General features: G+C 41.6%; 5 protein-coding genes and 2 long non-coding RNA genes across 9 annotated transcripts; 4 read left to right on the forward strand and 3 right to left on the reverse strand.

Moving 5' to 3' along the window:
* Positions 1 to 1015: 1015 nt before the first annotated feature.
* LOC123471050 (nardilysin-like) lies at positions 1016 to 2198 on the reverse strand. The gene has a single exon (XM_045171921.1). It carries the CDS (start codon positions 2171 to 2173, stop codon positions 1253 to 1255), a length of 921 nt encoding a protein of 306 aa, XP_045027856.1. The 5' UTR covers positions 2174 to 2198; the 3' UTR covers positions 1016 to 1252.
* Positions 2199 to 2210: 12 nt separating this feature from the next.
* LOC123471055 lies at positions 2211 to 3630 on the forward strand. Its single transcript, XR_006644978.1, has 3 exons — positions 2211 to 2785; positions 2881 to 3006; positions 3213 to 3630. It is a non-coding gene; the product is annotated as an uncharacterized LOC123471055 (long non-coding RNA).
* Positions 3631 to 4255: 625 nt separating this feature from the next.
* Positions 4256 to 15677, forward strand: LOC123471047. The gene is given in 10 exon segments (XM_045171912.1): positions 4256 to 4570; positions 4636 to 6131; positions 6134 to 7206; positions 7271 to 8313; positions 8380 to 10674; positions 10737 to 11173; positions 11255 to 11608; positions 11673 to 14222; positions 14225 to 14764; positions 14836 to 15677. Coding segments are annotated over 10 exon segments (10485 nt in total). The 5' UTR covers positions 4256 to 4440; the 3' UTR covers positions 15403 to 15677.
* On the reverse strand, positions 15614 to 16558 carry LOC116920835. Of its 2 annotated transcripts, XR_004392891.2 has the most exons (4): positions 16416 to 16558; positions 16166 to 16341; positions 16011 to 16099; positions 15614 to 15956 (listed from the first exon to the last, which is right to left on the reverse strand). It is a non-coding gene; the product is annotated as an uncharacterized LOC116920835 (long non-coding RNA). The 2 variants fall into 2 exon arrangements; XR_004392890.2 differs by having other exon boundaries at positions 15614 to 16099.
* Positions 16559 to 17871: 1313 nt separating this feature from the next.
* On the reverse strand, positions 17872 to 20045 carry LOC123471397. Its single transcript, XM_045172632.1, has 2 exons — positions 19075 to 20045; positions 17872 to 18976 (listed from the first exon to the last, which is right to left on the reverse strand). Exons 1-2 carry the CDS (start codon positions 20043 to 20045, stop codon positions 17881 to 17883), a joined length of 2067 nt encoding a protein of 688 aa, XP_045028567.1. The 3' UTR covers positions 17872 to 17880.
* A 641-nt stretch (positions 20046 to 20686) lies between these two features.
* Positions 20687 to 21638, forward strand: LOC123471051. Its single transcript, XM_045171922.1, has 2 exons — positions 20687 to 20829; positions 20895 to 21638. The coding sequence occupies exons 1-2, from the start codon at positions 20725 to 20727 to the stop codon at positions 21267 to 21269; spliced, it is 480 nt and encodes a 159-aa protein (XP_045027857.1). The 5' UTR covers positions 20687 to 20724; the 3' UTR covers positions 21270 to 21638.
* Positions 21639 to 22377: 739 nt separating this feature from the next.
* On the forward strand, positions 22378 to 24528 carry LOC116919740. 2 transcript variants are annotated; one of them, XM_045171917.1, is made up of 9 exons: positions 22378 to 22501; positions 22552 to 22786; positions 22881 to 23014; positions 23077 to 23249; positions 23328 to 23484; positions 23549 to 23712; positions 23762 to 23936; positions 24003 to 24175; positions 24282 to 24528. In XM_045171917.1, the coding sequence occupies exons 2-9, from the start codon at positions 22590 to 22592 to the stop codon at positions 24438 to 24440; spliced, it is 1332 nt and encodes a 443-aa protein (XP_045027852.1). In that variant the 5' UTR covers positions 22378 to 22501; positions 22552 to 22589; the 3' UTR covers positions 24441 to 24528. The 2 variants fall into 2 exon arrangements, with proteins under 2 accessions (XP_045027852.1, XP_045027851.1); XM_045171916.1 differs by having other exon boundaries at positions 22573 to 22786.
* The last annotated feature ends 2683 nt before the right edge of the window (positions 24529 to 27211 follow it).

The raw sequence follows: 27211 nt of genomic DNA on the forward strand, positions 1-27211 counted from the left end.
CGGTTAACAAGGCAATTTAGTCGTTCCCCGTTTCCCTACTGATTACGTGCTTCACACACACGCATTTTCGGGTATATGGAATTCATATAGATTTTTCTACTTTATACCATGATTTTGAATAGCCCTTCCCCGTGTCCCTTGAATTTTTGCTTAATTTTACTTACAAGTTCGGGTGTAGAAAAAATTAATTTTATGTGACCCCCTTTTCCCTTGAATATATTTCGTTTTAAAACGTTATTTTTTATATCGGTCTATCTTTGCAACTAGGCAATTCTCGTTAACAATTTAAAGGAGAATAAAGCTCATTTTTTGGATTTCCAAAATTTCAATTTCCGGTTTTACTTCCGGTTTTAAAATGCCTAATAAGTCCTTATTTGTTGGTCTGTCAGAAAAAAGATTCGCATTTTCGTGATCCTCGTCAAATTTGGGGTTGACTCCATGTATCAGCTCAAAATACCCGAAAATCGTAAAAAATCGCAAATTTTCCTGAACCATGTTCGTGGAAAATCGCGATTTTGATCAAATCCGACTTTTGGCTGAAAACACGTCAGTCCAACCCCAAATTTGATAAGGATCACGAAAATCCTACTCGTTTTGTTATAGGATAATTATTTCCGGAGATATTGTCTACTTTCGGTTACTTCCGGAAAAATTTCGCGACAATCTGCAAAAAGTAAAAAATGAGCTGTATTGTTCTAACAATTTCAAATACTTTTCTCGCATGCGTTAGTGTGTGGTAGCTATTATTCCGTGTTTTCTTGCTTTCAACACTACAGGCTGATCCTACGAGCTACGACTGTTTTACCTACAAATGTTTAGCGTTTCGTGCTGCTAGTAGTTGATATTCTAGGATGTTATGCCTCAAATTGGAATTCAGCTATCATAGATTAGCACAATTCAACCACTAAATCAAGTATTGTACTTTCTCAACATTCAACGTAAAATATAGAGGCCATAATGGGGCAACCCGGGTAAGTTATTTGGGGTTCTATGCGGAAACTCTAGATGGCGTTGATGTAAAATGCAAAACATCTTACTTGTTGGCATTTCCGTTCCAAAATCCAAAGATTTGTTGTTTTCGCAATTTAAGAGTCACTATCAAAATAATTAAGTATGGCAACACAGTTAGAAAAATGTTAAAGAAATTTTGTGTAATCAGCTGACAGAACAGTGAAAATTATACGATCATCAAAAAGGAAAGACAGAAAAAAAGTATTCGAAATTAATGTTGGAATTTCAAATTATCCAGTGTTTAATGACGGCGAACAAATGAATGCAAAGTAGCTGGAATCTCCTTCACGTCAAATAGAATTTGATTTTGGCGCAGGACTTGTGCTGCCAAACAACTTAGTGGCAAAACGGTGTGAAGCAAAGCTTGAAGGCGAGGATCGGGCATTCTGTCAAATACTCTGTGCCATTGCCTAAAGTGCATCAGAGGTGTTTGCCTGTTGTAATCAGCTTGATCAATATGGCCTCCATGTTCCATGACCACCTGAGCTTGGCCAAAATCCTTAGAATACATGCTCAGCCAATGTAGAGGTGTTAATCCGTCAGCATCCGTTGCATTAGGATCAGCTCCAAGTTCCAAGAACAACCTAATTACGGCAATCTGCAACTCCTTAGAGGGTGTTTCCAAAACTTGCTCCTCTTCTATTATTCCATCTTCAAGAAGGTTCACGTCAAGGTTCAAGAAATCATCTTCAACCTCTTCTATTATTCCATCTTCAAGAAGGTTCACGTCAAGGTTCAAGAAATCATCTTCAAAACGAACCACGTCAAAATCATCATCGTTGTCGTTAGGACCGCCATTATCAACGTGGTAGCCACACGAAGAACATCCGCTAACAGATCCATCAGTTTCGCCATCATCACTAACACATGAACAAGAGTCGCTATCATCATCGTCGTCGCTATCATCATCGTCGTCGCTATAATCATCGTTGTCGCTATCATCATCATCTTCGCTATCATCTTCATCGCTTTCATAGGCAGAATTAAGAGATCTGCTTAAATATTGAAATGGATCTTCACAACGGCAAATCATGTGCAAGAAATTTTGGCAATCCAAACCCCATCTACGGTCGTTACGAAGGAAACGGTAGAGACAACGTTTGAATTGGTGACTTTCGTGAGCATCTAACTGTGGAAGCATCTCAACAATTAACAAGACCATCTTCAAGATGTTGCGTGCTATATCGTACGATGTACGATCGCTACGTTCGCTATATTGTAGACCAGTAACATAGTCACTAGCAAACTCGAAAGCAATCATTAGATTGGCAAATGTAAATTCTTCTCGATTGTCCGGTTGTCTGTCACGCAATTTTTTGAAACTATTCGTCATGTAATCAAGTACGCAGCTGGCAATGTCACTAGCCTCGAAATCCTCCCATTGATGTTGTTGAAAATACTCAAGAAAGAACAAGCCAATGCAGATCACACGGTCGTACTGCTCTTCTTTGTTATAACACATGCTAACATATTGGCAGAGGTGTGAAAGACTAAACAGATTGGCTCCGGGACTGATGCTGTGCATAATTCGCTGGCTAACCAAAACGCTCTGAGTAAAGAGCTGAAGGTCTGATGCGTTGATTTGCTCCAGTTGTTCTTGTGTGGTAAATTCAAATGTAAAGCCCATAGCTTTACGAGCATTGTCAGACGAAAACGGGACCTCAGGTTTGGGTATGACCTGCCATCCGTCAGTGGTCGCATTACGAAGATTAATGGCTTTTTCCCAGCAGACCAGCCCGAGCTCTCGTGTTCCGTGTATGTTGAAAAAGCACAGGTAAGTAGCTCCCAATAGTTCCAATATGTTTATCTTTTGATGTCGGTCGTTGGTGCTATAGACGATGGAACTAATCGAACTCGATGTTTGTCCAGATTGTATCTCAGCCTCAATCAGATGGGTGATTATATGTGTCTGCCCGCAAAGAATAGCTGCGAATAATGGTGGAACTTGCGGATATTCAACACCGTTCCACATAAATCGCCCATGCTGACTTACAGGTACTTGCAATTGTTGTAATAAAAATTGGACCATGCTCTTTTTTCCTTGACGAGTGGCCATTAGTAGAGGTGTTTCTCCATGTTCGTTGTATGATTTTGCTAATTCAGCCGTCACTTCTGGTCCGTTCGTCTTGAAGAACATTTTTTTTAATTTCTTTATCGAGCCTTTGCTTACTGCTTCGAAAAATGCTTCGCAATCCGAGTAGGTTATTGATTGCGTATCCCATCTATTACGTACTGCGGGAGAGGAGTCAGCAGTTTGCGGAACTTGACGCCAGACTTTTTGCCAAACTTTACGCATACCGCTCAGTGTATCTTGCCAAACTCGCTGCAACATGTATCGCCAAACATAACCAACCGGTGCTCGGGAATCCATTTTTGAAAAAAGGTAAAGAGTGATGATTTCGAAAGATTTATTGAGGGGACATTTCATCCGCTTATAGCCATTCTTCCATGGCACCGGCCCTCTGGCAAATTGGCATTACCTCAGAATTCCGAGTGTAGAATCAAAGTATCTGACTAAACCAACCTATGCGTTGTTGTTATGGTTGTATAGAAATGAATCGCTTATTGTTCAGTATTTTTACGCAGTAATTGTGCTAGATTTTATTGTTTATTTTTGTTTTAATTTGCAGGTGTTTTCTACTTTGGCAATGCATTATTTGACCACTAGAGTGCCACATGGTCATTACCACATTACGTAATTAGTGCGTTATGTCACTTGTGCAGTTGTTATCGGGAATTCGGGAGAAGTAAATGGTAGCCTACCACCAAAGTGAGACAACTGTTGCCGAGACCCATTCATCTTAGAGATTCTTCAAGTATTCATGTAAGTCATCCATTTAATTGATTTTCATTAGCATGCCCAACCATCCTCACAAATCGATTGTTTTTGCATTGACTAGTAGACCTACTTTGTTTTTGTTGATCGTTACCTAATTGCCTATAGTTGGTACTTTTTGGTTAGCGTTTTTTCTTTTTCTTGTCAATGCTTGTTTTGAAAATGCCATGTACATTAGAATCAAAGAAATGAAGGAATTAGCACATTCAGGGCGATGTCAAACCCCATTTCTTGTTTTCGTTACCGTCTCTGCAACGGTGTTGCATCATCTTTAGCCGGGGAGGGGGGGTTCTTTCGATGTTCTTTCGAAAGTACATCTGCAAATTCACAGTGTTGAAGGTGTTGCAACAGCATATCGAAATTTCAAAAACCTTCAGAAGTTGCGCCACCTTATCGGTCCATTCGTAGCGGCACTCCGATTCTTCACTATCCTTGAAAGGGGCCCAATAGATGCGCTGCACAATTTCGTTAAAACCAATTTGCTCAAGAACTGGGATACAATAACATTGGCTCAAATTGCAGAAACAGGAATTCTTAGAGTTGTGAATGAAGACCTTAATATCGACCCAGAGCGACCTGAAACACGCAATGCGATGCAGTTTATCAGTTCTCTGGTGACTGATGAAAATCGTTCCCCACTAATAGAATGGTTGAGAGAAAAAACCGAAAAAGATATGGAAGCCATGGGGAAGATTTTACAAGGAACTTTGCTCGTGGCCTATGGTAATTTTTTAAACTAGTGTGTTCCATATGTTTGTATCTAACAATACTACCCTTTCGCTTCACAGGCCAACTTCAGACGTTGCGAACCCGGATCGCTCCTTTCCTCCAAAATGAGTTTAAGACGTACCAAGATTTATTAAAAGTTGTCCGGGTCTCAGAAGAACGCTTTGCCCAGCGCATTTGTGGCCGTGTCCAACCAATCGATTGCAAATGGTTGGCAAATATGCTTCCTGAAATTCAAGCCGCTGTCCGCGCCAGTATCATTTCGCCCTCTGAAGACGCCAAAGAAAAACTGGCCAAACTTCGCCAAGTTGTCATTGACCCCAAAAATGAATCCTACTCAATCGAAATTCGCCTGGAACCGACCGGCTCGCTTTCAATGGAAGAACTGAAACAAGCCTTCCAGCTGCTTGATATGGCTGCGGTGGATGATGGAGGCGACAGCGGAGAATTGATAGGTCGCACTAGACGGAACGTCGGGCTAATCGAGAAGCTATCTGAAGTATTTCGTCATCTTTATGCGTCCGGCTGCATTACCTTCACCTTCCGGGAGATCATTTTTATTGATCTAGCTGATTTGGAAACGGAAATCAAAGGGATGCAAGATCAGTTAGAGAAGTGGACCGATCAGTGGAAAGAAATAGAAGAAATGCCTTTCCTATCACTCTTTTCGCGGGGTTACCTTATTCAGCTAGCAGATTTGATCGGCAGAAACGAAAGCGATGACGTCAAATCAATTTTAAAGATTCGGCTACCTTCTGGGGCGTCAAAAATAGACACACTAGTTAACCAGCTTATTCAGCGAACTCCCCGTATTGGCGGTGAAGAGGATTGGCTTTCTGTTGCTCAGCTATTCAAAATTCTTCGACATCTTCATCAACTTATCGAAGCCATTTTTCACCAGAAAAGTCCTGAACTTGCCCTTCCATCATTTCTCGTTTCATATGGTCGAACGTTGAAATCTCACTTTATCGACAAAGCAGTCGTCATTCTCAACGTCCCGCGAGATCTTCTTGTAGGAAGTTCTTTGGCGGCGTTTATTTCGCTTACAAATCAACCAATAGAGCCCAGTCGAATTCTTTTCGTAACGACCAACACAGACAAGCCAGAAGTCGAGCGATTTATGAAGCTTTGGTCTGTTGCTAAGGCAGAAGAAGATTTTTTTATTATCCTTCACGTCGAGAGACTTACGGTAGCGTGCGCCTGTGCCGTCCGTGAAGGTGTCGATCGTGTCTTACCAGAGCGCCGCGCAAAACTTTTGCTGTTGGCCCAGCACCACCATCGTGTCCATGCCACAAAATCACTTGGTGCCCGGCTCGGCGTCGTTTCTGATCGTCTACTAGAAGTTAATTTTACAGCAGATCAACTACGCCATTGTTTTGCTAGTCTTCTACCGAATGCGGCCAACCTGCATTTCTTCACTTCAAAATTATCTGGTTGCGGCAAGAGCCAACAAGCGATGCAAAAAGCTACAGATCAAATGCGTAGCCCCGATTATTATCGCATATGTGTGCGAACTGGCTCCGTTGACGAACTTTTGGCCAGTTTGAAAAAATTGAAAACCTCTCAAGTCAGTCGAGAAAAAGTGCTGCATATCTTCATCTAGATGTCGCTCATTCTGTTTCTTTTGAGTTTAATGACATTTTGCTCTCTTTGTTGGTGCATGGAGCACTCTTCGATCCCAAAAAGGCCAAGCTAGGATATTGGATGATCTCTCCCCAAACCAGTATAGCCATTGAATTTGCTTCCCCATTTGGAGTGAATGAATTCCCAGTCATAGCTTATCTAGGAAAACACATTGTATGTGAATGCAACAAATCCTTTTTCAGCTACGATTTAGCTGCAATGCCACGTGTTCTTGGACAACCAGTGACGATCAACCGCTCCAACGCTCTTGTGGCGACCGGAAAATTCCTACAACTTAAGCAGGCAGGACAGGAAGGGTTACGCATGTGGGATGATATTTGTTCTCTTCCCGAAACCCTCATGATCGATCCTTTGCCGGAAGATTCTACCTTCGATCTCCTAGTGGATTCCTTTCAACATGCAGAAAATCGAAATACTCCCACTTTCAGTGCCTTAAATGCCATGGCCTCCTTCCTTTATCGTCACATTTGCGCCATGATAACCAGCATGTGGTTTAATGGCTCAGCTGTGTATCTGTTTGAGCGTGACGATTTAGCTCGGGTCTTCAAACTGAATGTTTTCAATCTATTGCTCAAAGTGGCTAACGATAGCATCAACCGGTGCTGGTCTATGGTCAATCAAGGAAAGAAGCTCGCCGAGATGGACTGGACGAATCGTCAAAGAGCCATGTTCCTGCTGGGACTGAATGAGGATGGATTTATCACTGGTATGAATGTAGTGGGACGCGATGCAAACGCCTTAAAAAGCATGTTCCATGCTAGCTTGCTCCCCACTCTTCAACAGCAGTGTCTCCATTTTCAAGAGTTGCGTGGATTCCGAAATTTAATGGAGAGCCGCGAGGGCGCTGAAGTTATTCTGAATGCGATGTGATCGCTTTTGCTCTTGGATGGAACTGCAACAAGTGCCGTAAAAGTATATCAGCTGGACAGCCATTCCAAAAACACTGCAGCAAATCTTCGTTTAAAAGAATTAGTTGGACAAGATCAGGGGTTTGTTGATTGTTATTTTGCATTTTTCCAAATAAGATCACAGTTTGAATTCAACTTTTTCTAGGTATGTGCTGACCGGTGACAATATCACGAAAATGATGTTTGCCCTTTATCGTATCCGCTGTGGTCTACCAGTCGTAGCTTTCGGAGAAGCTGGCGTTGGTAAAAGCGCTCTATTCCGCTTCCTGATTCAGACCTTACTCAATCACACGTTTGAAGTGTGTAATGTAAATAGCGGAACATCTATTCAAGACGTGGAGGCTATGATCGACTCTTCCATGAAAATCATCGCGAGAAACCCTGAAGCCCAGGTATTCCTCTTCTTCGACGAAATGAACACCGCAGATCCACCCGTCATCGCGTTCTTCAAAGAACTTATGCTTGACCGCCATTGCCATGGGACACTATTACCAGAAAATTTACATCTAATGGCTGCTGCTAATCCTTACCGACATTTGCACGAGGCAGATAAGGAAGCCGCTGTCGGGCTGGCTTTTCGCTTTGACCAAAGTACTCCAAGTGAAAGCAGTGGTACCCGGTCCGACGCACGTGATTTGGTGTATCGAGTCAACGAATTACCGGTCGCGTTCTACGATCACATCTACGACTTTGGTCGTCTTTGCGACGAGGCCGAAAACACCTATATTGAAGAAATCTGCCAACATGGGTTGCCTAGATCAAACTTTGCTGCCAACTGCGTCAAATGGTTTGTTTCCCTTGTTCAGAAGAGTCATCGGATTGCAAGAGCGCTAAGTGTCGACCCAGAGTCAGCGGTGTCACTTCGAGATGCCACTCGAGCTGTCCAACTTTTCCATTGGTTTTGTCAAGCACCAGCTGGCCAAAAAATTTCAAAGAAAGACGTGGCGGTAGCAGCCGACTTGACCATTTACCTCGTCTATGCCTTCCGATTCCGTAACCGAAAAACGTTTTTGGGAAATGTCTTCGGAAAGGAACAATCAGCTTCGAAGAATATGGCTGAAGTTTCAAGAATCATTGCCAAAATGCTTTATGAGCAGGCTCATGGGGCCTCAATTGGCTCGGGGGCCATTGCGTTGAACGATGCACTTTGCGAAAATCTTTTCGCGTTGTATGTTTGCGTCCTAAACGGTAAAAACTAATTTTTTGGTTTAATTTCTTGTGCTCCTAAAATACCAATTTCTTGTACAAAACTAGGAATATTTCTGATTATCGTCGGACGTCCTGGATCATCGAAGTCGTTGTCGGTCGAAATCCTGAAACTAGTACTTTCGCCGGGCAATCACACACTCCGACACGAATTAGGAGATTTGCCTGCCATTACGGAGCTCTATTTTCAGTGCTCACCGATGTCGACGTCTTCTGGATTCAAAGCCCTGTTTGAATCGGCACAGCGGCTCAGTGTAGATCCAAAGACCATGTTAGCCATGGTCGTGCTGGATGAACTCGGTTTGGCTGATATGTCGCCGGAAAAACCGATTAAAGTGCTGCATGCTGAATTAGAACGACAATCTGTTTTGACATCCGGCGAAAAACAACAGTCACCATACTCGGTGGTTGCCCTCAGCAATTGGGTAGTGGATGCTGCCCAGGTGAACCGAGGAATCTTGATTTTGCGCACGCAAGCGGACAAGAAAGATCTGTTGAGATCAGCGGAACAACTAGCCGACTCTTTGATCAGTAAATTCGCGAAAGAATCGGAAAGAAAACGCATCCTTAACACGCTAACTGAAAGCCTAGAAAGTGTTGTCAGTACATATCAAGAACTTGACAAAAAAGAAGATATTGGTGGAGGTCATTTTTTCTCCATGAGAGATTTCTTTTTCTGTGTCAAGAATTTCGTCTGCTCCGTTTTCGATTCGTTCACGCTGATGGGAGATTTGCGTGACATTCGCGTTTCTCGATACATATTGATACAGTCAGCTGTTCGTAACTTTGGCGGCCATGAAAAAGCTAGGAAATTGGTAAGAAGCAGCATGGCCAATAACCTCGAAATGAATCCGGCTTTCATTCCAGTTACATCACCACTCGATCTGATTGTGGCAAACATTCAAGATTCTTCAAAACCGCTATCGATTCATATCGCCAGACATTTAATGATTCTTAACCGATCGCTGATTGGTCTGCAATTACTCAATCGCAATGTTAAAAGTAAATTGGACGATGGAACGAACTGGAATGTTCTGTTTGGTTCCTGCTTTCCAGGCGATTTGCAAGTTACAGCCGTGACAAGAAAATTACGTCAAGTGGAACAAGCTATTCGATCAGGTGGCGTTCTGATTCTGTGCCACGCTGACCAGCTTTTTGAATCTCTCTACATGGTGCTGAATCAACAGTATTGGGCCCAAGGAGAGGTTACAATGACGCAGATAGCTCTTGGTCCATCCATTCGAGCTATAGCACTTCCAAACGGCCCGTTTCGAATCATCGCCCTCCAGGACACAGACGTTGCACTCAATCGAGAGCTGATGTCGCCAGCCATCTTGTCTCGATTTGAAAAGCATGAACTAAGGCCGTCTCACCTCCTAGATGACGTCGGGATGTTTTGTCTAAAAGCTATCGAGTCACATTCTCTCTGGTTAGCTGTTGCGGAGACAATCAAACGACAAAAATTTATCTACGGATATCATGAAGAGTCTTTCGCCGCATTGGCTCTTTATTTACAAGATAGAGGCATGCCAATGGAATTTCAAGAAGATCAAGATGAAGATCAACACAGTGCCACCACGATCTGGATGAGAGCGACCAACCCAATGTCTATGATCAAATTAGAAAGGGATTCTAGCATCGACACGGAATTGCTGGACGTGTGTCGGCGTTACCGCCAAAACTTTGTTTTGGAAAGCATAGATGACGCTTTACTCAATGTCAAATCAAATCGAATAGTTATTGTGACGAACACACTCCGTCATTTGGAAATTGCGTTTGCTGTTTCTTCCCCTTACCGCCGTTCCACCATCCAGCTTTTTGACATCCTTACTGAACTTGAACTCGTCAAGCTTCTGGAATCGATTAACGATCAAGATTTGGCTGATCCGGACTTCTGCCTCGTTGTCCAGTATGACGCAGTGACTGGGCCGATAGAACAATTCCAGCTTGCTAAATACGAAATAGAGCAGCGGTTTGAAAAGAACAAATGCCGTGTCATTTTCGTTGTGCACGTCGATCCTCGGCCTGTGAGCATGCACTGGGTGTTTTCCTTTGGTGATTGTTGGGATTATTGTTTCGTAGATGAAGTCGTCCCTGGCGGCCAATTAGACCACCATCGGATCTCGCTAGGCAAATTCGTCAAATCGCCTTCCGACCAAACTTTGTCGAGTTTTATTGTGGAAATGTCAACTGAATCCTTCAAGTCGTTATTACTCGAAATGCTCGGCCCAGTTTTGCAGACAAGTCTAGCCACATTACGGGCCAGCTTGGGACAATTTTACAGCGGGGTCCGAATAGCATTAGGACTGCCAAACAACAAAACCTTGATAAAATTGATGAAAGGTAAATTGGACTTTGCCCATTTTAAGAAAATGTTTTATTTAACATGCTTTTTTTTTTATTAGAATGTTTGCTGGCCCAACTGAATGACAGCGGGATAACCTGGAATGTAGTCGATGCAGTGAGCGATCCAAGTTTTGATTCTTCTTCTTCGCTAACGGAGGGCCTCTGGGGTGTTTTCAAGCACAAAATTAGCAACCCTCTTGCACACTTTTTACTTATCAGTGATATTTGGCGTATTACTGATCTGCCCTCCTCCATGTTATGGTGTGACTTTGTTATCGCGAATTATCCCGACCGTTTGATGTCGCTCAACTCTTCCGACACTCCCCCTCAAATTCCTGTTGGATTTCGATCCTGCACTCAACCATTTGGTCGATTGCTAGCATCTTTCAACATGAATTACGCCCAACGCACAGAACCACGTCTCAATGGACCGCTTCGATGGCTCTTAGAGCGTATCGCCAAAAACGAAGATGAAAATTCGCAAGAGATAAAAGAGGTATGTATGCAACTAAACGAAAGCCTTTTGTTTCGCCAGAAAACTACAACATTCTTTATTCTTATTTTTGTTGTATTCAAGGCATACTTTCTTGATTGGTTTTTGCTTCGAATTCCACCACATTTGCACCGTTGCTTGCGAAAAGTGCCGCTGTCGAAGATGAGTTATCTTGTTGACAATCTGTTTGAAGAACCAGCCATGTTTTTCCTTGATTGGGAGCATTGTGAAGCAGATGTAATTGCAGCCCTTGAGCTGGCTAGCATTGCCTCTTTTGCCACGGCTGATAAGATTGACTTCTGGAGCGAGGCTACGGGCAGGATGCGCAATTGGAAATTTTTTACCGAAACAGCAGCTCGGCTATCCTTAGAAACATTGGCTTCAGCCGACGTTATGAAGTCCCATAAAAAATTCATGCAATCAATTTCTTCGATTGAAGTATTTATTAGTAATCTTTTAATCTGTGCTGCTCTAATTAAAATGTTTATTTTTTTTATTTTAGTTAAGTTCGGCGCTTACAAACCTACTGGATTGCGTGAAAGATTTGCCACAGCTTTGGCTTGGTTTGAGAATCACGAAACGTATCTTGGTCTTTGATCCAGATTCGGACATCAGACTTCCAGAACTACAGGTTTCTGCACCTCACAGACTATTTGATAGCCTGACAGATTTAGTCATTACATCTGTCATCCGACCAAGGCTGGCTAGTGATGGCCAAGGAAGACGATTTGTCCGACAAGCTGACTTGTACGCCTTGCTAAAGAGCACGTCGTCCTGTAGTTCTCCCGAAGAGCTTTCAAAAATCCTAGGAGAGTGTCCTACCACCAATTCGATCGTATTACGAGAAGATAACGTAGCTGGAAAAGATATCGACGGACATTGTTCAAGTTGCGCAAGCCCGCTTACCACAATTGAAGAAACGGAAGATGACCAGACCCATCCTGTTACTCATTTGAGATCACCAAACGAAAAAGAGATAAATTCCCTCTTCGAAGATCACCAAAAATTCATGTTTTTCTTTGAGCGTGTCGCTGAGTTGTTCATCCAACAGCGAAAAAACAATCCGCGTGATATCCAAGATTTTCTGCAGTATCTTTTAAGTTCCGATTCCCGTCTGCGAGTCTCATGGCGTTTCATGACCGTTATCGTACGCACGGTTTTGTCAACTCGTTCTGGCAAAAAAGTTATGGATGACCTTCTCTTAACCATTCGATGCAACCGGCCGTCTGGCGAATTTAATGTTAATGCCCACAATTTGTTACGTGCCTTACTCGCGTGTGCCGACCAAGATATCCGGAACAACCAGGACGCCGAACCAGGTTTTGATTTGATTGAAGCTGCCATGACAAGAGATTGGACGGTTGATCGCATTCAACGACTAGCTAACATTCGAAAGCAAATAGCTGAAGTTGAAAATGGAATAGGGGATGTTATCGCAGAATGGTCTGGTTGGCGGAAAAACCAGAATGACCAAGCCCTCACGGATTCTTTGCTGTTCTTCATCTTGCGTTTCTACTCTGATGAAGGAGACCAAACACGACTGAGCCGAATGTTCCGCAATCCAAGAATAGCTGAAGAACTAAATCACCACAAGGTTGTTAACAGTTTCATCAAGACTTTATCTCCGCTCTCGCTAGGTTTCGATCTACAACCTGCTGCCACTACAGCCAATGTATTCCAAGAGCGCTTGTTGGATGGAGATCGTTTTGGCACTGGGGCATTCGAGCATTATCCTGCACTACGCGAAATCCAACCCGATTGGGCTCCTTTCATCGCTCGACTCGCGTATCACGCGTATGATATCTTCCAAACCAAACATTTCCGCTTGCTAAGAGAAATGGCTACCAATCTGGTTGCTACGTCGCAATATCTTCTTCCGGGCATTGACAATCATCCTTATTTGCCCAGCTTTACATTGGAGGCGATGCGCTGGTTTGTTTGTAACTGTGGAACATTGAATTGTGTCGGGAACTGTGGAAATCCCACGCCAGCATCCATTTGCATCAATTGTCGCGTGGCCCTTAGTCAAGCCGCTCACCATCCACGAGCTGGAGTTCGACGAGCAACCGCTAGAGACTTTCAGCCACCGACTGGGATTCACGTAACTCGAGCTGCCACCCGTACTCCAACTTTTGCTGCGAGAAACTGTTCACCGGTCGTCACCCGATTTGCACTCCTGCTGAATTCGTTGGCACTGATGAATGCTGCTTTAAATCCACGAACAGAACAACACGCCATTGCTCATCTACTGCTGACGCTTCCACTTGCCGAACGTCAGCGTGTTGAAAATCGTCAATCATTAATTCAGCTCCTGTCGAATCATATAATCGTCCATCTAGACCTACTCTGCCAGCTATTAGTGGCATCTAGACCACAATTGACAATGACGGACAAGTTCCGCATTGGCCATTTGTTACTCCACAAATTACTCGCATCTCAGGACCGTTCATTTCTTACACACGCGGCCGATTTTGCTAACGGAACACAGGCAAGAGAGACTTTCGAAAATGGTCTAACAAGACTGCTGGCCCAACAAGTAAACCTAGCGGAAGAGCTCGATCAGATCGCAGGGCAATCAGATGCGGCATCGAAGGCATTTAGGCAATCCTTCCTGCACAACGAAACATCGCATTGGGCCTATGCAAGAAGAGTCTTTGCTGATCGACAAACCTTACAACTAGAACTGGCCAGGAACGGTCAGCTGCGCAAAACTCTGCCTTTCCTGAATTTGTTACTGGATGATGAAAATTGGATGCGCAAATTGAATGCGTTGCAATACCTTGGCGAAGCTTTACGTTTTGTCGCTCTCGTTCGCACTGTTTTGGCAGGAGAAATAACTCTAGAGGAAGCAAACCGTATGACCATCGCCCAGGGTTTGGAAAAAATCACGGATGTCGTTTTGCAGAAAGTAGTCCTATTAGATCGCGGGCGCCCTGTAGCGACCAGGGAACATGTGATGGATCTGTTTGAGGGTTTCAAACAGTTATGGGATCGATTCAGTCAGCTACAGAACGCGGAGAAGAAAACGTTCTTGGATTACTTTACAACCAACTTGGTTCTTGGATTACTTAACAAGTTGATGTCAGCGTTAGACCCAAAACAATACTTGATCAAGCAGCACCCCTTATTCTGATTTTGGCCGGCAGTGAACTGCCGGAGACTACGTTCAGTTGCCAACTATTGAGTCACGCTGTGGAAGCTGCTTCATCCATCGCCCTCACGGACTTCATTCAGCCGCTTTGTCGAGTAGGCTCAGGACGCGTCCGACTCTCATGTTCAAGCGCTGCAGCTTTAACTGACTTCGATGAATCACTATACGCCCACGTTTCAACCGAAGAGGTCGATAATTTTATTCGGGATCATGTCATCGACCGGTCCACTCTCAAGCTAGCTGAGTCATTTGCAATGGCGGCCATTTTAGGACCGGCTGGTAGTACCATAGCGGAAGAGTTGTCTCTTGATGTCATCCCAGAATTTTTGTTCAAAGACGATGTGGAATCGGGAAATTTTCTTGTGAGTCTGGAGAGGCGTTCTATCCCTTGGCAGCCATCTACGATACCTCCTCAACTCCAGGAACTCATCCTAGCTGATTTGGTACGTAATCACAGGAACTACATTTAAAAAGAAAGTGTTTCATGTTTCGTCATGTTTCTATGAAATTGCAGGAAAAAAATCGCTGTTTGGCCGAGGCTAGATCGGTCCTCATTTCTGTCATCACGCATCTTCATTCAAATACCGAACCACTAGTCGTTAGCAAGGTGCGGAAGAACTACATCTCCGAAGTATTGGAGGAATTGGTGCAGGCAGAAGTTTTGACAGAACGCCACATATCGAACGCCACCGTAGGCGCCCTCAACAGACATTTGAAATTGGAAGTTCGTCACGCCTTTGGTTTGCTGAAAGCCATTGTGGCGCGAATGAAAGGTGATGACATTTTCGGTGGCCGCGTTCGAGAAGGTTGGACGACGATGATACCTGAACGCCTTGCTCAACTGACGAGGCAAAAATTACGAGCCGATACCCAACCCGGTGGAATACTGGAAAGTTTGTTACAGATGGTTAACATTATATCAGGTAATCAGACGGTCCCGGTCGAGCTTACCCCCGACAAGTCTTTGTTGTATGCCATCAGACAGATCGAAGGTTCGGAATGGGATGGAATTCCCGCCGAATTGAAAATGGAGCATCTCGGCCACCTACACAACATTGTCGAATCCGTTGCCAAAAAATAAGCCTTACGTCAATTGTTTTCTTGTCTTTCTTTTTTAATCCAGTTTGTTTTTTTATCCGATATTACGCCAATTAAGATTAATAATTATTGATTTCTTCCTGAAATATGTGATCAAAGGTTTGGTGAAAGTCGTTCCTGGTCTAGTTTATTTGTAATTCATTTTCCTGATAGAGGGTTACAAAAAATTAATAATAATAATAATTACTTTTTCATTCTGGGTTTGGCTCTTTATTCTGTAAACAGTGTTCTGCATCTATCAATACATAGTAAAAGCTGAAATGGCGAAAGGTAGTGAAGTTCACAAACCTGGACGTGTCAATATGGGTTTAGTGCAATTGCCGTTTTTTTTTTTTTTTTTTTATTCCGTTCAAGTATTGATAAGTCGTTCTGTTCATTCAACTACTATTCAATTCAACTGGTTTAAAGTATTGGTGTCACACAGTCAAGTGTATGGAGTAGGTGGTGTGACTGTGAGGATTTAGTTTTTACCGTAGGTTGAGCAGATAAAACATTTCCAGCTGGTCAGCTTATGTAATTCAGCATTTGTAAGTCAACCTAATAGAAAGATAACTTTTTCTTCTTACAATGCACAGATAATAGAAAGATTACTTTTTCTTCTTATGATGCACAGAAAATAGAAAGATAACTTTTTCTTCTTAAGATGCACAGACTCATTTGCAGTTAATGGTTCAGTTTTCCTAGTAGTAAAACAAATTGTTAGTTGAGATACAGAATTACAAACTGTGAAGCACAGGATTTCATACTAGTCTGCAGTGTACTGCCTGTGCAAACCAGACAGTCTTGCGTAGCCCTAGCATGTTGCACTTGGTCGTAATAAAATCCACACCATACAGATGGTAATTCTTAAAGTCAACTTGCTTCTGACATGCGACGCCATATTACGTCACTTCACCTATATGTTCACCTATATGTTGGAATTCTGAAAGCGTTTTGCACGAAAAATCTTTAGTTAAGAACGCTGAAAACTTCGTTTCATAATAAATTAATATTTACTATGGAAGCTTCCAAGCCGAATGTCAGTTTCGAAGATCAGCAAGATATGCGGACTCGCAGCAGAAATATTTATTTTCTCTTCTATTTTCTTTATTAAATATAAAACTCTTTTCATTTTAACATTCCATTAACGTAAACCCAACAATTCAGTAGCAGACAGACCAGCTTGTTATGCCCGAAGCCCCGAACTTTCGAAGTTCCACAGCACTCTCGCCAGATGCTAGAGGACCCCATGTTTTTATAAGTTCTGTAACATTTTGGCTGCAGATTTTCATTTATTATTAAGTATTTCCCAAGTTCAATGGAAAAGTTTTTTATTTATAACAATTAAGGTGTTCTTATTGTTAGATTTCAGGTTTTTCTTTAATGCGCAATCTTAGCGTACGTAGGTCGTAAACCAAACTGTAGCCTGTACTTTCAGAACTGTTTAGAATCCCGTTGACATTTATTTATATCGGTCTATCTTTGCAACTAGGCAATTCTCGTTAACAATTTAAAGGAGAATAAAGCTCATTTTTTGGATTTCCAAAATTTCTATTTCCGGTTTTACTTCCGGTTTTAAAATGCCTAATAAGTCCTTATTTGTTGGTCTGTCAGAAAAAAATTCGCATTTTCGTGATCCTCGTCAAATTTGGGGTTGACTCCATGTATCAGCTCAAAATACCCGAAAATCGTCAAAAATCGCAAATTTTCCTGAACCATGTTCGTGGAAAATCGCGATTTTGATCAAATCCGACTTTTGGCTGAAAACACGTCAGTCCAACCCCAAATTTGATAAGGATCACGAAAATCCTACTCGAGGATTAGGATAGGATAGGATAATTTTTTCCGGAGATATTGTCTACTTTCGGTTACTTCCGGAAAAATTTCGCGACAATCTGCAAAAAGTAAAAAATGAGCTGTATTGTTCTAACAATTTCAAATACTTTTCTCGCATGCGTTAGTGTGTGGTAGCTATTATTCCGTGTTTTCTTGCTTTCAACACTACAGGCTGATCCTACGAGCTACGACTGTTTTACCTACAAATGTTTAGCGTTTCGTGCTGCTAGTAGTTGATATTCTAGGATGTTATGCCTCAAATTGGAATTCAGCTATCATAGATTAGCACAATTCAACCACTAAATCAAGTATTGTACTTTCTCAACATTCAACGTAAAATATAGAGGCCATAATGGGGCAACCCGGGTAAGTTATTTTGGGTTCTATGCGGAAACTCTAGATGGCGTTGATGTAAAATGCAAAACATCTTACTTGTTGGCATTTCCGTTCCAAAATCCAAAGATTTGTTGTTTTCGCAATTTAAGAGTCACTATCAAAATAATTAAGTATGGCAACACAGTTAGAAAAATGTTAAAGAAATTTTGTGTAATCAGCTGACAGAACAGTGAAAATTATACGATCATCAAAAAGGAAAGACAGAAAAAAGTATTCGAAATTAATGTTGGAATTTCAAATTATCCAGTGTTTAATGACGGCGAACAAATGAATGCAAAGTAGCTGGAATCTCCTTCACGTCAAATAGAATTTGATTTTGGCGCAGGACTTGTGCTGCCAAACAACTTAGTGGCAAAACGGTGTGAAGCAAAGCTTGAAGGCGAGGATCGGGCATTCTGTCAAATACTCTGTGCCATTGCCTAAAGTGCATCAGAGGTGTTTGCCTGTGCCATTGCCTAAAGTGCATCAGAGGTGTTTGCCTGTTGTAATCAGCTTGATCAATATGGCCTCCATGTTCCATGACCACCTGAGCTTGGCCAAAATCCTTAGAATACATGCTCAGCCAATGTAGAGGTGTTAATCCGTCAGCATCCGTTGCATTAGGATCAGCTCCAAGTTCCAAGAACAACCTAATTACGGCAATCTGCAACTCCTTAGAGGGTGTTTCCAAAACTTGCTCCTCTTCTATTATTCCATCTTCAAGAAGGTTCACGTCAAGGTTCAAGAAATCATCTTCAACCTCTTCTATTATTCCATCTTCAAGGTTCACGTCAAGGTTCAAGAAATCATCTTCAAAACGAACCACGTCAAAATCATCATCGTTGTCGTTAGGACCGCCATTATCAACGTGGTAGCCACACGAAGAACATCCGCTAACAGATCCATCAGTTTCGCCATCATCACTAACACATGAACAAGAGTCGCTATCATCATCGTCGTCGCTATCATCATCGTCGTCGCTATAATCATCGTTGTCGCTATCATCATCATCATCTTCGCTATCATCTTCATCGCTTTCATAGGCACAATTAGGAGGTCTGCTTAAATATTGCAATGGATCTTCACAACGGCAAATCATGTGCAAGAAATTTTGGCAATCCAAACCCCATCTACGGTCGTTACGAAGGAAACGGTAGAGACAACGTTTGAATTGGTGACTTTCGTGAGCATCTAACTGTGGAAGCATCTCAACAATTAACAAGACCATCTTCAAGATGTTGCGTGCTATATCGTACGATGTGCGTAATCTACGTTCGCTATCTTGTAGACCAGTAACATAGTCACTAGCAAACTCGAAAGCAATCATTAGATTGGCAAATGTAAATTCTTCTCGATTGTCCGGTGGTCTGTCACGCAATTTTTGAAACTATTCGTCATGTAATCAAGTACGCTGCTGGCAATGTCACTAGCCTCGAAATCCTCCCATTGATGTTGTTGAAAATACTCAAGAAAGAACAAGCCAATGCAGATCACACGGTCGTACTGCTCTTCTTTGTTATAACACATGCTAACATATTGGCAGAGGTGTGAAAGACTAAACAGATTGGCTCCGGGACTGATGCTGTGCATAATTCGCTGGCTAACCAAAACGCTCTGAGTAAAGAGCTGAAGGTCTGATGCGTTGATTTGCTCCAGTTGTTCTTGTGTGGTAAATTCAAATGTAAAGCCCATAGCTTTACGAGCATTGTCAGACGAAAACGGGACCTCAGGTTTGGGTATGACCTGCCATCCGTCAGTGGTCGCATTACGAAGATTAATGGCTTTTTCCCAGCAGACCAGCCCGAGCTCTCGTGTTCCGTGTATGTTGCAAAAGCACAGGTAAGTAGCTCCCAATAGTTTCAATATGTTTATCTTTTGATGTCGGTCGTTGGTGCTATAGACGATGGAACTAATCGAACTCGATGTTTGTCCAGATTGTATCTCAGCCGCAATCAGTTGGATGATTATATGTGTCTGCCCGCAAAGAATAGCTGCGAATAATGGTGGAACTTGCGGATATTCAACACCGTTCCACATAAATCGCCCATGCTGACTAACAGGTACTTGCAATTGTTGTAATAAAAATTGGACCATGCTCTTTTTTCCTTGACGAGTGGCCATTAGTAGAGGTGTTTCTCCATGTTCGTTGTATGATTTTGCTAATTCAGCCGTCACTTTTGGTCCGTTCGTCTTGAAGAACATTTTGTTTAATTTCTTTATCGAGCCTTTGCTTACTGCTTCGAAAAATGCTTCGCAATCCGAGTAGGTTATTGATTGCGTATCCCATCTATTACGTACTGCGGGAGAGGAGTCAGCAGTTTGCGGAACTTGACGCCAGACTTTTAGCCAAACTTTACGCATAGCGCTCAGTGTATCTTGCCAAACTCGTTGCAATATGTATCGCCAAACATAACCAACCGGTGCTCGGGAATCCATTTTTGAAAAAAGGTAAAGAGTGATGATTTCGAAAGATTTATTGAGGGGACATTTCATCCGCTTATAGCCATTCTTCCATGGCACCGGCCCTCTGGCAAATTGGCATTACCTCAGAATTCCGAGTGTAGAATCAAAGTATCTGACTAAACCAACCTATGCGTTGTTGTTATGGTTGTATAGAAATGAATCGCTTATTGTTCAGTATTTTTACGCAGTAATTGTGCTAGATTTATATACATAGATTTATATATTGCGTTCAGGCCCCTGAACGAGATGGAGTTGCTGTTATCAATAGTTGTCACTTGTTTGATTTCATATCTATGCGTTGTCACAGCTTCTTTTCTTTTTCATATGGCATATAAAATGAACTGCCTTTCTTTAGATTTATTGCTACGTACTTACGTCTAGTAAGCTTTTGCTTTTTCATGAGTTCGTGAATTCGTGACACATCATTTTTACACGCGGAATATGCAAAGTCATTCTTTTACCGGCAACACTGTTAGACAGACAAACATTTTTTTTTCATTGTTTTGATTTTTGTACATGAGATTTCTAAGCGACCGTAAGTGACAATTGTCGAATGCGCGAAGGTGCATATATGGCCAATCGCGAGTAGTTAAAGAAAAGTTTTTACTTCACAGCATTTTGGTTATCTCAGAAATAATTTAAACTACAAGAAATGGATCCAAACCTGGATTACCAAGAGAATTTCAATCACCACACAGCTGTGGCAAAAGCTCTTTCACATGATGTGCAATCAGAGGTTTTCTATGGTACTATTAGGGTGAGTGTTCCTGTAACTGTTGTTTTTTTAATTTGGTCTTTATAATTTATTGTTTGGTTACTTAGGCCCTTCTTACAACAATACAAATATCCAGAAGGCGAAACTACAAGCTGACGGAGCCCCCTGATCTCTTGCCTATAACTGAAGCTCTGATTAGTAATACAAAGCCAACTATAGACCTTGCCATAGTGGCTGGGAAGATAAACTGGCTGACAAAAGTATTCATCCAAAACAATCCTGTGACAGTCGAGCATTTGACAATTCAGTCTTCACAGATCATTGAAACTATTCCCAAGATCTGCTTCTTATTTGGAATTATTGATTGTCTACCTTGTGACAGATATGATGGGATGGTACTCTCATCATATTCGCCACTAAACTTTATTTCTGTGCTCAGGAATCGGGTAATTTGGCCGTTCAAGTTGCCATCTTGTTGCTAAACGATGAAGGACTGACCAAAGAAGACCGAGTGCGTCAGGTTGAAGAATGTGCCCAAATAGTATACCAAATTCTTCTACGTTGCCGACATAAAGGTGCCATCGAGGCAGCCGGTGATGCTATGGGCTTACTCTGCCGAAGATTGTTTGCTAGCCGAGAGGAAACGATCAAAGCTATTCCCGGCAATATATTGACGAACTTTCTTGATCGACTCGAAAATTCAAAATTGGGTGGAAGTTGGTCTTGATATTCGTTTTTCCTTGCATACTAATTTAAAAAATGGCCAAAGGAGAGGCATCGGGGGAGATTCTCAATAACACGGGCACGATGGAATACCAAAAAGCTTCACGTCAACTCTCTGTCTCATTCAGGTAGTTATATGAAACTTCTTTTAGGATAAAATTTCACCTTCTAAATATGGAATTCTGTATCTTACCTGACAACAGAAACATGCAACTGAGAAAGATCAAGCGTGCCGAAAAGAAAGGCACCGAATCGGTGATGGATGAAAAGTTTTCTCTCCTCTTTCAATCCAAGTTTTCGGTAGGCGGCGGAGAATTGGTATTCCAGGTATTTACTTCTTGTTAAAATAAAAATCGTTTTGATCAGAGTTTAACTATTTCAATTTGCTCTAGGTCTGGACTTTATCCTTGCCCGTGGTAGTTATCGTGCACGGCAACCAAGAGCCTCATGCTTGGGCGACAGTTACCTGGGACAATGCATTCGCCGAACCCGGCCGTACGCCGTTTGTCGTGCCGGAAAAGGTGCCCTGGTCTCAGGTTGCGGAGACGCTCTCAACTAAATTTCGTTCGGCCACCGGTCGTGCTCTGACGGAAAGCAACCAGCGATTCTTAGCCTCGAAGGCTTTCCGCAACCCGAACCTGCAGTTGCCTCTGGTTGGCCCCGAAGCAGGCAATTTAATGCTTACATGGTCTCAGTTTTGCAAAGAGCCACTGTACGAAAGCAACTTTACCTTTTGGGAATGGTTCTACGCCCTGATGAAGCTCACTAGGGAGCACCTACGTGCGCCATGGATGGATAAGTAAATAATTTCTTGAGTTTAAAATGCACTTCGTTGGGAAACTAGAGAATCGATTGTTTGTTTTGCAGCACCATCGTTGGTTTTATCGGCCGAAAGCAAACAGAAGACTTATTGAAACAGTGTCTACGGGGTACGTTCATGCTGCGCTTCTCCGATTCTGAGCTGGGGGCGTCACCATTGCGTGGGTTGGAGGTAATCTTCGTACAAATACCTTGACAGTCTACCAACACCCTTAACACTAGTTTCGCATTCTTCCGTGACAGATTCAAGTGAAGTTTTTATGCTACAACCCTTCACGAGCAAGGATTTTGCCATCCGCACGCTGGCCGATCGTGTTTCGGACTTGAAACACCTAATCTATCTGTATCCTGACATACCGAAAGACCAGGCGTTCGGCAAATACTACACGCCGTTTACCGACAGCCAGACGCCCACCAACGGTTACGTCAAGCCATTGCTCGTTACTCACGTACCTGGGTAAGATCATTGTCGCATCACCATTCGCTGAAACCTTAACCTTTACATTAATATTTACAATAAAATATTCAAAATTCAAAATTATTTTGCTTAGTTGGAGTAGTGGTGGTGGTAACCTGGAAACGGGTAGCTACCCGCCAACGCCGCAAGGGTTCTACAACCCACAGGTTCTGCCAACAACAGAGTGGCAGCTTTCTCCTCGTAGAAGTGATTACGTACTTTCCTACGGTACATCTTCCAACTATGTCTCTTTATCTTCATCTTAATAAGGTTGGCAATCGTTTGTCCAGTCGGCCGTAATGGTCGGGCAATGTCCTACGGTACCATTCAACCCTATTTAGATTCCAGGAAACATCTAAAGTTACAAACCGGACATACCGTTACCGTCATCGCACTTCATGGCCAGCGTATTCAAATATCATGCTCGGTTATCAACCTCACTAGCAGCGGAAGTTATTTGGAAGTGAGTTCCCTTATTTCTCCTAGTTCTTCATTGATCATATTCGCTTAATTTTTCGATTACAATTTATGTTGGTGATAGTTCAGAGAGAAAGACGGAGACATCGCTAAACAACCTGTCATCAACCGAGTGTACACATCAAAGAGCAATACAATGGCCGTCTATTCTCAAATCGTCAAAGATGCTGATTGGTTTAATTGCAAGTGGAAGACCACCGATTCCTATCCCATCCATAAACGTAACTATTGATTTTTTAGACCTTCTTGGTTGTTATGTAACCTGAAATCACTTTTCACTTCCAGTTTGTCGTGACATCGAGGCAAAAACCATTAATGGAGCCATCCAGTCCATGGATTTAGCAGAAGAATCGCACAGATTTTGCACGTTCTCGATCGTCGTACCTCTTGATCAACACGTTCAAATATCTTGCTCTGTCGTTAGCCTCGCCAGCGGATGCGGATTGAAAGTGAGACAGTTAAATAATCACAATAATCGTTAAAATAACTTTATCATAGTTCCACGAGGAAAGGGGCTGGATGAACGAGGCCGGCTTGATTTCTACCCGGCCAATCATAGACAGGAATTATACTTCAAAAGGAAATAAAATGTTCATACAAGCTGATAGCTTCGACAACAAACGATGTCGGTTTGACTGCACGTGGAAGACGACCACAACACCTACATACCGACGTAATTGCAATTAACACAAAGTTAATACCCTAGACTGAAATGCATGCCTACTTTTGTTATTTTCAGTTTGTTTTTATAAGAGAGCAAAATCTCTCAATGGAACCATCCAACCATTAGACGATGCAGGAATGGATGGGCCTAGATTTTGTCCCTTTACCATTACCGCAGCACGCACTGATCAGTTGATACGAATTTCATGCTCGGTCGTCAAACTCACAACTGTACTAAGTTCACTGAGAGTGAGTTGCTTTTCCATTCGTTTGAAAGAACCTTTCGTTGTTTCGTGTCTATGAGTCTTTAGATGAATGTTATTTATTATTAATCGACACGTTGCTTTGTTATCAGTTTTACGACGGGCGGGATGCCGGAGCCAATGTTATTGCTTATCCACCAATCGCCAACAAAGTTTACACTTCAAAAGGTAATACACTTGTTGTATTTTCCTGGAAGTTTGATGATGACTGGTTTGATTGCGAGTGGGCGACTGTTCAAGCATCTAGTTAATTCTACTATTGTCATGAATTGGGATGATTTCAAGGTTCGGACGTCTTGGATGGTACTATTTAACTCAATAAAGTGTATTGGACTTTGATTTATCGCATCTGTTTGTGCTCTTACTAACTAAGCGGGGAAAAATATCTCGGTTTGCCCTCAATTGTCATTTGTCCAGCAGATCAAGGCTCCGAGACCATCTGGGACTGGGAGTCGTCATTAATAACGACTATGAGAAAGTCTTTTTAATATTTCTTATCTAGCAAAGACAATGTTGCAAAAGTCTGGGCTGAATTCCAACTGTCATTCCCTATTCCGTTACGCCAATAAAACTAGTTTTCCTTCGAGGGAGTACTTATCTTAGGTCTTCGGGGCGTCAACCTATATATGTGTTGAAGACTGATGATGCATGATTCCCGAAAGTGAAACATTTCAAAATCTAGTTCGTTCCAGAGATGAAAAGATCCCCTCCTATTTCACCACTTTTGTCTTTTTTTTTTTCTAACAGAAAAATAGTCATAATTAGATTATGACATCTTTTTCTGTAGGTGATCGCTCTAATTTAATGAGGATCGAGTGGAAGTAAATGCATTCCTGCCTTGTTGCTTTGGCGACATTGTTATAACACAATACAGCTTGGTGTCGTTTATTCACGGGAAGTTTTCGCTTCAAATCATTTTCAACATGTAGGGTAAAAGAGCGAATTGGGACAGCGTTTGGGCAAACAGTCTTCCTTATGGAGAATGCGTGTAAAGCCGATCTGCTAATTTGGGACAAAAACCCTAATTCGTGGGACACTTTTTCTAATTTGGGACAATCATATTTTTGAAAACTAATTCATTCATTCGATTCAGTTTTTAATTCTGAATCGATTTGCTTAAGACACCAAACGGGGTGCAATAGGAAAATATTGCGAAATTTATGATTTAAAAAACCAAAACAAAGAGCTGTCAAAACGAGACTTCATCTGTACAGGCCTGTGTACTTGCAATCGAAACTCATGTCAACCACAAAATATTAATTTTTTATAAATTTATATCATACTGTTCTCTTTAAGTAGCCAATAGGCCATCATATCATGGTAAAAAACAAAAAAAATAAACGTGCCTGGAATTTTCGAGAAAATAGCATAGAAATTGCCGCAAGTATGCCGTAATGTCCCAAGTTATGAACCGAAAAAAATCACCTAAAATTTACTATGTCCTAGTCAGTATCAAAGTAACCATGTTCCTAAAGTGTATCTTTACAAGGCGGTAAAGTGTGTTACTACTGCAGTTCAAAAATATTAATCTAATTGGTGATTGATCTCGATCTCTTTTTTCCATAAGCACCCATGACGCTAAATCTGGACAGCAGACTACGTAAATATGGATAAGTTGTACATAAATTAAGGGCGTATGGCAGTGGCATAGTGGTAGAGCATTGGTCTATGAATTCTGCAGTAGTTGGTTCAAATCTGAATAGTGATAGAATATAATAATATTAAATAACTTTTTATTAACCATAAGGATTTCTAATTTTTTTTTGCCACACATTGTTACTTCACCAAAATAATTTAAAACTAAAATTGTTCCAAGTAATATTGACATCGCCGGGTGCGCTTAAAAACCCTTTATCAATCGGAAGAATTCATAACCAAAGCCAGCTAACAATATTCATCTAATCTGCAATTGCATTTCTTATAATTTTTTTACATAAACTTCCATGACGCTAATTTGGGACAGCAAACTGTACACTAAATGGCTCGTTATTATTTTAGGTTACGTTTGCTAAGCATCAGTATCTGTGGCGTAGTCGTAAGGCGTTCGCTTACAAACTCGTTGGATTGAGGTTCAAAACTGCTTAAGGGCTATCGCTTAGGTCTTTTTCTTGTTTCTAGATTTTTTTCCCCCCATATTAAGAGATATTTTTTAATCATCAAATACTCCCTAAACTAACACAATAACATCAAGTGTTTGTGATAAATAGATTCGTTTTAGTTTCCTACACAATATAATTGATTTTTTTACTAAAATCCTGCGAGAAAAATTATTTAACTTGTGTTTGCAATAGCAATGTTTTTTACATAAGCTCCCATGACGCTAATTTGGGACAGCAAACTGTACACTAAATGGCTCGATATTATTTTAAGTTACGTATATTATTTATCAGCCACTGTGGCGTAGTCGTAAAGCATTGGCCTGCAAACTCGGTGGTTGAAGGTTCAAAACTTCTTACCGATTATCTCTTAGGTGTTTTTCTTGACTCTAGATTTTTCCCCCCACATATTTAGAGATATTTTTTAATCATCAAAGACTCTTTAAACTGACACAATAACAGCAAGTGTTTGTGATGAATAGATTCGTTTCAGTTTCCTCTACAATATTATTGATTTTTTAAATGAAATCATGCGAGAAAAATTACTTAACTTCTGTTTGCAATTGTTATGTTTTTTACATAAGCCCCCATGACACTAATTTGGGACAGCAAACTGTATACTAAATGGCTCGTTATTATTTTAAGTTACGTTTTCTAAACATCAGTAACTGTGGCGCAGTCGTAAGGCGTTTGCTTGCAAACTCGGGGGTTGAAGGTTCAAAACTGTTTCTGGACCATCTCTTAGGTTTTTTTTGTTATATATTTTTTTTACTTTTTTAGAGATTATTTTTAATCCTCAAATACTCCCTAAACTGACACAATAACAGCAAGTTTTTGTGGTAAATAGATTCGCTTAAGTTTCCTCTACAATATAATAGATTTTTTTACTAAAATCATGTGAGAAAAATTATTTAACTTGTGTTTGC

This window comes from Daphnia magna, linkage group LG4 (assembly GCF_020631705.1).
Source record: "Daphnia magna isolate NIES linkage group LG4, ASM2063170v1.1, whole genome shotgun sequence".
Taxonomy (NCBI): Eukaryota; Metazoa; Arthropoda; class Branchiopoda; order Diplostraca; family Daphniidae; genus Daphnia; species Daphnia magna.

What these genes read in the sequence shown, in the direction of transcription:
- LOC123471050 (XM_045171921.1), bottom strand. Translation starts at nt 2,173, where the DNA reads ATGGTCTTGTTAATTGTTGAGATGCTTCCACAGTTAGATGCTCACGAA.
- LOC123471397 (XM_045172632.1), bottom strand. Translation starts at nt 20,045, where the DNA reads ATGGATTCCCGAGCACCGGTTGGTTATGTTTGGCGATACATATTGCAA. An exon ending in ATTGGCTTGTTCTTTCTTGA is followed by an intron (nt 18,977 to 19,074) that starts GTATTTTCAACA and finishes ATTGCGTGACAG; the next exon opens with ACCACCGGACAATCGAGAAG.
- LOC123471051 (XM_045171922.1), top strand. Translation starts at nt 20,725, where the DNA reads ATGGATCCAAACCTGGATTACCAAGAGAATTTCAATCACCACACAGCT. An exon ending in TTTTCTATGGTACTATTAGG is followed by an intron (nt 20,830 to 20,894) that starts GTGAGTGTTCCT and finishes TTGGTTACTTAG; the next exon opens with GCCCTTCTTACAACAATACA.
- LOC116919740 (XM_045171917.1), top strand. Translation starts at nt 22,590, where the DNA reads ATGCTACAACCCTTCACGAGCAAGGATTTTGCCATCCGCACGCTGGCC. An exon ending in CTCGTTACTCACGTACCTGG is followed by an intron (nt 22,787 to 22,880) that starts GTAAGATCATTG and finishes TATTTTGCTTAG; the next exon opens with TTGGAGTAGTGGTGGTGGTA. An exon ending in CTGTACTAAGTTCACTGAGA is followed by an intron (nt 24,176 to 24,281) that starts GTGAGTTGCTTT and finishes CTTTGTTATCAG; the next exon opens with TTTTACGACGGGCGGGATGC.